Raw genomic sequence first — 12,046 nt, forward strand, 5'->3', positions numbered from 1 at the left:
GGTCCCTATCTACCGTTTCTTTTCTGGGAATATTTTCTTGATTTTATTTTGTAAACTTTATATTGTTTCATATTTTTTTTTGCATCATATATAGTCTTTAAAATTAATTATAACTCTGAAACATTTTTCTTGTTCTGCTTTTATAACATCCTGTCTGTTTTGTGAATACAATAGCTTCCTAAAATCTCTCTGCAGACTAGTAAGACTTTTTATTTAAATTTTTAAAATGATATTTTTTTAATTGAAATAGTGTGAGTTTTTTGGTTTGTTTGAGTGTGTGTTTTAGTCTTGGACTTTCTCAAATATCTGATGATCTCCAATTGTTTATTTGTATTTTAAAAAGGGGATTTGTTTTTGAGTGAGTAGAAGATGTTATCCTGAGGTGTCCCCTAAATTCTAGAATTCAGAGGACGTTGCTCTTAATACAAACACCTGCACTAGATAGCCCTGTCTTTTCTAACACCTGTTTAGCAAACAGCCCTGTGGTGTAAATGGCTGCTGTGTGCTCTACTGACTGGGGTGGTGTAAACGTTCTGTGCATGGCATTTCCATAAACTCACGGCTTTCAGCCTCCATTATATCTAGCCTCTTCCAGGTTGGAGCTTCTTTGGAGTTTTGCAGAAAAGATCTCTTTTTTATTTTTTACTATTTGCCTCTCTGCATAAGTTTTACACTGCAATTTCTATATCCTGTGAATAGTATCAGGTCAGCTCTCTCGTTTAGAATGTCTTCCTGAAACACCAAGGTTATAGGTTCGATCCCCTACCCTCGTACATACAGGAAGTAACTAGTGAATGCCCAACTCAGTAGTGGCACATGAATGAACACTTCTCTCTCCCTCTCTCCCTTTTGTCTCTCTGTTTCTCTAAAACCAATAAATTATAAAATTTTAAAAATCTTTAAAAAAAGTATCAGGTTCTAATACTGTATCTACTCTTCTTTTCCAAAAGCTTTGAGATCTCTTGTCTCTGTTGATCTTCAACCAGATTTTCTTTAATGATGTGGTTTCATATTTTTTTTTTTTCAGTGTTTTTAATTTATCATTTCAAAAAACTCTAGGAAGGGACAGGGCTAAACTCATTTGCTAAGTCATATACTAAGTTGAATTAGCAGCCTTCAATAATTATTTAAAATTTAGACACTTCATCAATTCAGAGAATTTCTTTATTAATCTGAATTAACATTTTACTGGACCTTGGATTTGGTGTCCACATATAGATACAGGAGTGTAGGCCCGACTAATGAAATTGGACATTGCTATGCGTGCTTGGAATGATAGGGCTGCAGGAACCCATGAAATCCCTCCTTAACTTGGCTTAGGAGCATTTAGTCAAATGACTTTGGGTTGGTGCCTATTTGGAAATAAAGCAGTGAAGTGTTTGTTTACTGCTGTCGTAAGCAGCCATTGGTCTTCCCCACTTTCGTTTATCTTTTCACTACCTAGCCTAAGCTTGCTGATGGTTTTCTTGTTTTATTTTTGTGATGTAAGGCCACAAATTATTTTATAGACTTCCACCTATATACTTTGGACAGAATAACCTTTGTTCGTAGTTTTGTGTGTGGGAGAGAGAGAGAGACAGACAGAGAGAAAGAACTACTATAAGATCACAAATATGATACATAATCTCAAGGACCAGATTCCTTGAAGTACTTTATGGGACTTTCCTATTTAGTAAGTTTTCCAGTCCTTGTTTGTCTCTAAATATTTTTTTTTCAGTTGAGTAGAAATTTTTAAAATGTCTTTTTAAAGTGCTTGTGTGCAGAAAGAGAATGAAATACTTTTTAAAATAAAAGTTATCTATTTTAGAAACAGACTCATAGAGAGCAGGCTGACAGCTTTTGGGGGGACCTAGGTGCAGGGAATGTAGAAAGATTAAAAAAAGGAAAAAGAGAAAAAACCCATGGACATAGACAGCAGGGTGGCGATTGCTCGGGTTGGAGATGGGGAGGAGAGGTGGAGGAGATTAAAGAGGAGATACATTAAAGATGGAGACTGGATGTGGGGTGGTGAGCACAAAATGCAGTGTACAGACGATGTGTTGTGTAATTGTGTACCTGAAACCTGTATAATTTTATTAGCCAATGTCATCCCAATGAATTCAATTACAAATAAATATTATCTGTTTTAAAGTATAATAGAAATTAAATACCCACTACAATATTATTAAAATGAGAGTCTGCATATTTGAGCATTTTGCTTTTGCTGATTGAAATTTTAAAAGAATTAGAAGAGATGAGCCTTGTATTTTTGACCTTGAGGTGTCTAAGACCTAACATTGAGTCTCAGGAAAAGCCCACCGAGTAGCCAGAAAGCTCAAAAACAGGACAGACTGGTTCAAGGTAGTTGAGGTTGGATAGATTATCAAGAGGCACTTGAGCATCAGAGGTCTCAAAAGAGTAGAAAATAGTCTTTAAAAGAAGAGATAGGACATTATACTGAGTGAAATAAGTAAATCAGAAAAAGCTAAGAGCTATTTGAGTTCACACATAGGTGGGATATAAAATTGAGACTCATGGACATGGATAAAAGTGAAGTGGTTACCAGGGGAAGGTGGTTTGGGGGTTGGGGGAGGGGAGTAAGCAGGGAGAAATATAAGGTGACAGAAAATAATTTGACTTTGGGTGATGGGCACACAACACAATCAACAGTTCAAATGCCATAGAGATATTTACCTGGAACCTATGTACTCTTATTGATCAATGTCACCCCATTAAATTGAATTTTCTAACTAAAAAAAAAAAAAAGAAGACTAGTCTCTCTGAGGACTCATTGCATAGGTACTGTGTTGTGGTTTGGCCTCTGCACACTCCAAGTTCTCTCTAGAACGATGTCTTCTTCATTATCTTTGTCCCATTCATTAGGAACAATTTTAGCTTTTGGCTCGAACTCTGCTTACATATTTTGATAGTTATCTGGATCTTTTCATGTCTTCTTCTTTTCTCCAAATTGACTTCATTTTCCAAGCTGATCACATTACTTGGGTTATTTCTAGACTTTTCTTCCCAAGGCTTTCTTTTCCTTTTGCTGAAATACTGACACCCTCGCTTATTTCTCTTCTCTTTCTCACTTCCCGGTTCTTCCTTTACAGGGTTCTGCCCTCCTGCCCTTTGCTGTTCCTTACCTCTGTGCTACTGCTGACTGACAGGCTGTCAGCCACTTCGGCAAGTCTTCTCCTTCTGTTAGTTCTGGACCAGCTACAGACTTCTCCCTTATTTATTCTAAGGCTTTCCAAGTCTGAAGCCTCTTGGAGAGTGCACACAGCATCTCCCTCTATAGGAAACGGGCTTTGAACAGTAGTGTTTATAGTAGTCCCTCAAAATGAAGGTAAAATGATACCCAGTTGTTATTACTCATTCATTCACAAATATTTATTAAGTGCCATGAGTGCCAAACTCAGAGGCTATAACTGTGAACAAGATAAACCAAAGGCCTTGGCTCTGGACCCTTGGAGTTTGCATTATATTAAATCATTAAAAAAAACCCCAGCAAAATTACTCTAAACAAAAGATAACAATTGCAACTGAAATAAGCAAAAATATCCAAAATGATTTTTTCTTATGAAACTTCTTCAAAGAGCTCCCTCTGATATTTTTAACTTTCTTTAGTCTAATATTTACATTTTAAATATTTTTGTATTTTATTTGGAGGTGGGAAATGAGAGTGGGTTGGAGTTTTTATGACATGCTTATTTTATTATTAGTTTTGGTGGGGAGAGCTCTTGAAATTCTGTTGCTATGGAAGACTAGGAAACTGGTCTGACAAAATACAAACTTACCTTTTAGCCATTCCTTCTAGACTTTCTCAGTCAAACTGTGATTTATTCTCCTGTCTCCTTCTATTCCTAATTAGCAGTTGAAATGGGAAGAAATTGCAGCTGGAATAACCTGAAATATGGAAAACCGACATGGAAATAATGAAGAATTGGCTATGTGATCATTGTGGAATTTTACAAACACTTGGCTATGACTATGAATTAGCATAGTCAGAAGCATATGGCATTACTGCTTTTATAATTACATTGCTATTGCTTTTAGCATCCTTTCTTCTTTGTGACAGAGCTGTGGTTTCGGTTCCTCTTTAATCTCAGTGGCAAACAGAGCAGCTGAGTTGAATATCCCCACCCCCATTTCTTTCTTTATGAAAAAACAAAAAGCAAAGAAATGTATAAAATTTCATTTTCCGGAGCAGCCAAAATTGAAACCAAGAGCATTTCTCCCTTAAACATTTTTAGCAATATTATATTGCACATAATTGCCATGGAAATAGACTATATTCTTTGTAGTTATACCTTAAATTTTCTCTTCATTAGAGGTGATGAAGTTTATGTGTTTATTTATGTAAATAACATAGAGAGACCAGTTTATTTCTCAGAGTCAGTGGGATTGCTGTTAAGAGATCTGGATTTAAATTATGTTTTAACTACTTGTATGATCATAAATTTAACTTCCTTGAAGTTTATGTTGTTTATGTTAAAGTGGTAGTAATACTAACCTCAAAGTGTTTATACGAGGATTAAGATAATGTAAGTTAAAGTACCTAGTAGTCAAAAAGATTAATTGACCCTTAATGTTTAAAAAATTTTTTTTTAATTTATTCATTTCAGAGAGGAGAGAGAGAGAGAGAGAGAGAGAGAGAGAGGGAGAGAGAAAGGGGGTAGGAGCAGGAAGCATCAACTCCCATATGTGCCTTGACCAGACAAGTGCAGGGTTTTGAACTGGTGACTTCAGCATTCCAGGTTGACGCTTTATCCACTGCTCCACCACAGGTCAGGCAACCCTTAATCTTAAATATAGATATTTCCTAAGAGATTTGTTTTGTCAACAGAGGGAGAGGGGGAAGAATATCAGTGAGTCAGTGGGGGACAGAACACATTAGCATTTGTTATTCTGAAACAACATTTATTATATGATTTGTGGTCCCAAGCAGTTCAAATCATACCCATGGCTCTGAACTTCCTGACATTGATGCCCAGATTCATGTAAATGTCCATTACATGGAAGTTACCTTAGTCATTTTTATGCTAAAATATTATTTAAATATTAATAAGAATGAATAAAAACCCAGTTTATCTCATAGCCCCTGTGTTCTTTGTTATAGTTGGTCTCTAGGTTCTCTATACCTGAGTGCATGTAGGAGTATATACATTTTATCTAATGTGTACACTTGTAAATATCCTCTTCCAATGCTGTGCATTCTCCTCACCCTTTTTATTGTATCTAATAGATACAATTGCAGAGGACTTTATGAATTGCTCCATGTGTGCTAAACAATAAAATGATTTTTAAACTTCGTACAGAATGCAATTAATTTTGATAGAAGACAGTATGTACCTGCCAAGTGGGTACTTTGAAAATGAAATTGTTTTTGATTGTGTGAAACTGCTTGAAAATGTGATTCTGCAAAGCTTTCTTTTTCTTGTGGCAAGAAAACAGTGATATAGGAATTGATTCTAATTATGCACACGAGGCTGGTCCTTCTTTTTCTTCTGTTTTAAAAACCAAAGCTTAAAAAACCCCAAGTTTCTTTGGACACACAGTTTTAAGACATTTGTATGCCCTACCCTGTAGATGGAAAGGGCCTACTAGTGGCAGCTTTGAGTGAAGGTGTCACCATCCGCACAAGTAGCACACCAGGGTATCCTTGTCACACACCTTTTGGGTACAAGGCTACATTTTCCTCTACTACCTCTACTCAGGATTGCAGCATAATGAGTTTACATTATAGGACAAAACTCTAAATACAAAGCACTGATTTATTCTGCCAGTGCGTCTTACTGAATGTCAGGTGCAAATATCCACAACAGAATGTTGTTGTTAGGGACCTGTTGTGTAACAGCTTCTGAATTTGCTAAAATGCCACACACACATTTCTGATTCCCAGATATAATTTGTAGTCTCTTTTGGCTCTTGTCGTCTTTTTGAGTTGGGTGGTATGTTTCTGGAAAAGCCTGATTAAACAGTGAGTTTCCAAAACAAAGTTATTTAAATGATAGTGTAGGTGAGAATTTAGAGGAACAGCCAAGGATGATCATTTTTGTGTGCTTCTGTGGCAAGGATGCTAATTTGGTGATTTGCTTGAGCTATGATAGTTTGAGCAGTAGCCTGGAGGAGAGTGAGTTATCAGAACTACTGCTCGGGCTACTTCCGCTTATGGAAGTACCTTTCAGCTCAGATTCTGACGGGAACACCCTCCAATAGAGATAATTGGTTTTATTTCAAGCAGTAGCTCTCAAATGTTAGCAAGTTTCAGAATCACTTACAAGGTTTGTTACTACCCACATTATTAAGCCCCAAATCCAGAGTTTTGATATAGTTGGTCTGGGGTGAGTCCCAGGATTTGCACTTCTAATAAGTGCTCCTGTGTTGCTGATTGCTGACTCTGTTGGTCGGAGGGTCACACTTGAGGAACCACTGTACTGGGAAACACCTGTCTCTGGTTCAAGGTGTTAGACCAGGGGTCAGGAACCTTTTTGGCTGAGAGCGCCATGAAAGCCACATATTTTAAAATGTAATTTCGTGAGAGCCATACAACGACCTGTGCACATTACACATTTTCCAGTAAAAAGTTGGTGTTGTCCCGGAGGACAGCTGTGATGGGCTCCAATCACCTGCAACCATGAACATGAGCAGTAGGAAATGAATGGATTGTAATACATGAGAATGTTTTATATATACATATATATATATGTTTTTTTTTTTATAGAGACAGAGAGTCAGAGAGAGGGATAGATAGGGACAGACAGACAGGAATGGAGAGAGATGAGAAGCATCAATCATCAGTTTTTCATTGCAACACCTTAGTTGTTCATTGATTGCTCTCATATGTGCTTTGACCGTGGGCCTTCAGCAGATCGAGTAACCCCTTGCTCGAGCCAGCGACCTTGAGTCCAAGCTAGTGAGCTTTGCTCAAAGCAGATGAGACCTCACTCAAGCTGCCGACCTTGGGGTCTTGAACCTTGGTCCTTCCGCATCCTAGTTTGACGCTCTATCCACTGCGCCACCGCCTGGTCAGGCGAGAATGTTTTATATTTTTAATGTTATTATTTTTTTTATTAAAGATTTGTCTACGAGCCAGATGCAACCATCAAAAGAGCCACATCTGGCTTGCGAGCCATAGTTTCCCGACCCCTGTGTTAGACTGTAGGGGTGAGGAGTGTGCTAGGGAGGGAGGTGGGAAGACTGAAGAATGCTGATCCTATTGCTTAGGTTTTATCTAGAAGTGTTGACTTCAAAATTCTTCCAGTGTGTTGCCCAGTTAAACATTAGTGAATATTACTGATGCTACTTTTAAATACTACTTGTATTAACATTACATTTGTTGCTGAGTAGAAGATAACAATAGATTTGACTATTTCTTAATACTGGCCTCCTCTTCTCCATCTGGTTCCAACCTCTTCTTTGGACCTGGGCCTCTCTCTTGCCCCGTCTATTACAAATATAGATAGCATACTGTAACTGCCTTTCAGAAATGAGAGAAATGATGAGACAGTATAGGAACATTCTTGGAAAAGTTGCACCATCAATCAAGATTATCATTATAATGAAAACCTTATCCATTTGGCTTCTACCTATTTGGATTTTGTAGCAGTTAGGGCTGTTCTTGAATTGAAATGTTCTGTTGCAGTATTTATCAAGAGTTTCCAAAGCAAATCAGTGAGTTTAGGATATTGCCCAGGAAATTCCTATTACTTAATGAAAGACTGCTTTCAATTTATTCTGGTACTTCCACTTAATATTAATATAATTGCCTTATAATTAGAGATTAGTCTCATCTATTCATTTACCTAAGCTACTTTTAACTCATAGTTAGTATTGCTAAGGCTTCATTGCCTTAGGAATATACAGCTTAGATTTTTTTACTTAGGTAGAATTTTCACCCCTTTAGTTCAAATTACTGGTTTTGTTTTTTAATGCCAAGTGGAAAATTATGCCTTCTCTTTATTTCCCGGTAGTCTCAAACCCAGCGACATTTTGGGGCACTTACGTTTGTACCTGGTATTGTTTGTGTTCAGTGGACACTAGAAACCTGGTGTGCGGTTCAAAAAAGAAAATGTGGACTTCGAACAGGTGCTTTTAATTTTGCTCATAAAGCATTTTTTCAGATGTTACTTTCCTTTGAAAAATGCTCTGTGCTCAGATTTTCCTAGAATAAAATATCCCACCAGGTAAAAGGTTTGAGAGATCTAGGACGTGCTTACTGAATGAAATGTAGTGGAGTGGAAAATGCCTTGTCTTGCCAGCCTGAGAAAATTGTGATTTTTTTTTGACCTGGTAGTTAAAGACAATAATGTTATTTAAAGAGATGCTGATATATAGGCACTAAATTATTAGGAGTAGATGGTAGTCTTTTGTAGAATTGTGTGTTGAAGTTTCAGTGTGGAGGAATTCAAGTTTGTACTCTAAAGAATTATTTGGAAGCAAATATAAAGCTGTGTTTTAATATCTATGCTTTTCTTCCCAACCCTTGTCCTCTCGGTGTGAAAACCAGCCTGAGTCAGATCACTGAGGATTAAGGATGAATGCATTACTCAGCACCTTGCAGAAGTTGGGTCAAGCACCCTGGCTTGGAAAAGTTACTCTTTTGCTTAGTAAGCCAGACGTTTCAAGTCCAGCTGCAGAATGCAAGTTCAGTATTCTGTAGATTAACACAGTTGACTTGAAAATGGTCTCTCACTCTTCTATAAGTAGATCTCCTTCCTCTCTCTTCTTGTATAATGGTGTTTAAAGTCATTGACTGGATTGCCAGTGTCTTTTACCCAAGGCTGCTGTATTGCCAAAGAGCGTGGTTCCCATGAAGTAAATACTCCTGGTGAAACCAGGAGTGCTTGAATAAGACGTTTGGCATGTTAAGGGGGAAGAAGGGATGCACTTATCTTAGTCTGGCACATGGGGATGCAGGAAGTAAGGGGAACCTGTGATAACACTATTCTGAAGCAAAAGGGGATTCTAGACTGAAGCCCACGAAGAAGAAATATTCTCGATTAAACTGTCAGCTAGAAAAGAATGGCTTTTGGGGTTGGTTGGAATGAGGGGTGTCCTAGGAAGAAATGCAGAAGCCCCGGAGGGATGGGGTGGGGACCCCTAAACCTGCATTCTGAGGCCAGCACTGCTGTCACGGGGAAGAGCCTGTCTTTGCAGGGGGCGGGGGAGGAGAAGGAAAGGGCACCATGTAGGTCAGAGTGTGTGTAAAAGGACTATGACAAAAAACAAACTGAATTAGAAGTAAATTTATTTTTGTGCTTATTGTTTTTGACTGTTCCTTTCAGAGTTTAACTTATCGTAAAATAGAGACTGGTAGTAAGACTACAGCACGTTGTTTTGGATTTTCACACTGTGCACCTCTCCATGCTTGTGCTCCAGCCTGGGTGTCGCTAAAGCACCATCACCATGCCCATCATCACCTCCTAGTGTCAACAGGAGAGACAACCAGTGTCTCTGTGTTTTTGAAAAGAAGTCTTTAATTAGGATTTACTTTTGTTTTTCCAGGTAGTCCAGCCATGACCCCTAGGAATCTGACTTCCTCCAGTCTTAATGATATTTCTGATAAACCGGAGAAGGACCAGGTAAGCAAAGAATTCTTATTTCTTTGAAATGTATGATTCAATGTACATCCAGAAGATGCCAGGAAAAGATTAGAAATGATTGTTCCCTGACTTAAAATGAACCCATGTGGATAGATGGGTTTTCTGAAGGAAGAGGAAGCAGTACATGAAAGGTTTTAAAGTTCAGAACACAATAATTAGAGTCTTCACTTCAGTCTTTGCAGGTGTATTTTTTGGGGGGCAATTTAATCTTATAACTATAATTGTGTCAGTTTTAAAATGATAATAATCCCTACTTCAGGGTTATTGTGAGTATTAAATAAAATATTTTATGACAAAGGTCACTGATAAAAGAAGGGCTAAAAATTTCTGGCAATGGTTAACTGTTGGGTGTACCTTTGCCAAAGATAGTTTTCTCAGCTGAGTACTTGTCTGTTTGAAATGAAGAGCAATTAGGGTTTGAATCTCAATTTTCTTTCTTAAAAAAAAAAAAATGGGTGGAAACTGGGCCATTTTCCCAGTGGGGCAAACATCTGGTTGAACTATAGAAAGTGGTGACTAGGTGTAATTTTGCATTTACATTAGAAACTAAAACTAGTTGTTTGGACTAAGTGGGTGAAAATTCTACCTGGATAGAGAAATCTGAAGTATGTATTTCTGGGGCAGTGCGGACTTCTCTATGATGATGCTCTTCTTCAACTGGCAGCACTTGTGAAGAGTTCAGGAGAGAGAAAATTAATCTTCTGTCCCGTGAAGTAGCTCTTGGACCCTTCTTCTTTCTCCACCTCACCAGTAGCACCTGCACAGGGCCGTTAGCATCTCAGGATGGATTGCTAGGAGTGCCTTTGGCTCTAATTTTGGGTCTCTGTTTTCTCCCAATCTAATGCACCTGGTAAAACATTGCCCTCTCATTTCTCCCCTGGATTCGAAGCTTGCAATGGCTTCCTAGGAGGTTAAGTTCAGAATTGGATATATGACTTTTAGGATGCCCTGGAATCTGATGTTATCTTTCTCATCTTCATTTATTTCTGTTCCCTAGAAGAGGGACTCTTATTTGGCCAGTCCTACTGTCCTCCCTCTTTACATTGAGATTAATTCTGGACTCCTCAAGCTGCTCCCCCTTCAAATGCTAATGTGGGTACCTCTCCTCCCCTCCCCTTGCTGGCCTCTTGAAACATGGAGAGAGATAACTAAATATGGAACACATTGGTAGGTCCCTGCCAGTAGCAGAACAGGGAAAGCTCAGTCCACTGGGACTTGTTGAGAATTTCTCTCAATACTTTTTTGCACATCTCGGTTCTGTTCAGTATTTATCAAGCAACATTCATTTTTAAATAAAATAATACTAGTTACCATTCATTAAGCATTTATTATTGGCCAGGCCCTGAGCTAAGACTTTATGAGGTTAGTACAATGATAAGTTCCATTATATGGATAAGGAAATTTAGGCTTAGAAAGATTAAGTATAATACATTGTTTTAAATAATGATTTTGACTACAGAAGCAATAGGAAATCTCAGGAAAGACCACCCAAGGAATGCTCCCTAGAAAAGTACTTGGTTAAATATGGGCTTTAGGGGCTCAAGAGCCATGGTTTACATTGCAGACTTTCAAAGGCCTTTGACTTGGAAAGAAAAAAATGAAAATATGGCGAACCAACAGAGAGCCACATTTTTTACATGGGATTATACGTGGTTGTCTTCTTTTTACAAGTGTATCGGGTATGAATTCAAATAGCACCAACTTGTTCTGGCTTTTGACTTTGAATGTCATTCATACCATATGGCAGTAAAAGTGGAGAAGCCCTAAAGCTATTTCTGATTCCCTGGGGAAATTGAGAGGAACAGAAGCAGACTAGCTTCCTGATTGTGATCCGGTGTGAGATGGTGGTACCTCCATTCATTCATTCATTCATTCATCCCTTTAACTAATATTGATTGAACAATTATGCTATGCCAGCCCCTTTGTAAGGTATCAAGCAACATTCTAATTATGAGGTTTGCCCTGCGGGTCTTGATTCTGGATAAGGCAGAGTTAAGAATATCTGGTTGACAGACTCTTTGAGGAAGGCTTCTTTTAATAGGCACAGTTCTTCTTTTGTCATGAATTTGTCAATAAATGCTGATGGAGAAAAATTTCTTTTTTTTTCTTTTTTAAAAAATTTTTCTTTTATTAAATTTTAGAGAGGAGAGAGAGTGAGTGAGAGAGAGTGAGAGAGAGAGAGAAGGGGGAGGGAGGAGCAGGAAGCATCAACTCCCATATGTGCCTTGACCAGGCAAGCCCAGGGTTTTGAACCGGCGACCTCAGCGTTCCAGGTCGACGCTTTATCCACTGCGCCACCACAGGTCAGGCTGAAAAATTTCTTACCTGCTTGGGTTTCTTCATATATGGGCATATGCAGAAGAAATTCAATGGCTTCAAATGCATCTTACACAAGATTTTCTATTAGAAGAAATAGGCTCCACAATAGCATTCTGGGGTGTTGATTTTGCTATAAAACCTGT

The 12,046-nt window shown here is 38.2% G+C and overlaps 1 protein-coding gene across 7 annotated transcripts in view; it reads left to right on the forward strand.

Moving 5' to 3' along the window:
• Window positions 1-12,046, forward strand: part of SLC4A4 (solute carrier family 4 member 4) — a 392,384-nt gene that overhangs the window by 242,952 nt on the left and 137,386 nt on the right. For all 7 annotated transcript variants that reach the window (XM_066386293.1, XM_066386292.1, XM_066386294.1 and 4 more), the window contains one exon: window positions 9,487-9,563. In XM_066386293.1, the coding sequence (XP_066242390.1) occupies window positions 9,487-9,563 (77 nt within the window). The remainder of the gene's footprint in view (window positions 1-9,486; window positions 9,564-12,046) is intronic.

The sequence above is a fragment of the Saccopteryx leptura genome, chromosome 5 (assembly GCF_036850995.1).
Source record: "Saccopteryx leptura isolate mSacLep1 chromosome 5, mSacLep1_pri_phased_curated, whole genome shotgun sequence".
Classification (NCBI taxonomy): domain Eukaryota; kingdom Metazoa; phylum Chordata; class Mammalia; order Chiroptera; family Emballonuridae; genus Saccopteryx; species Saccopteryx leptura.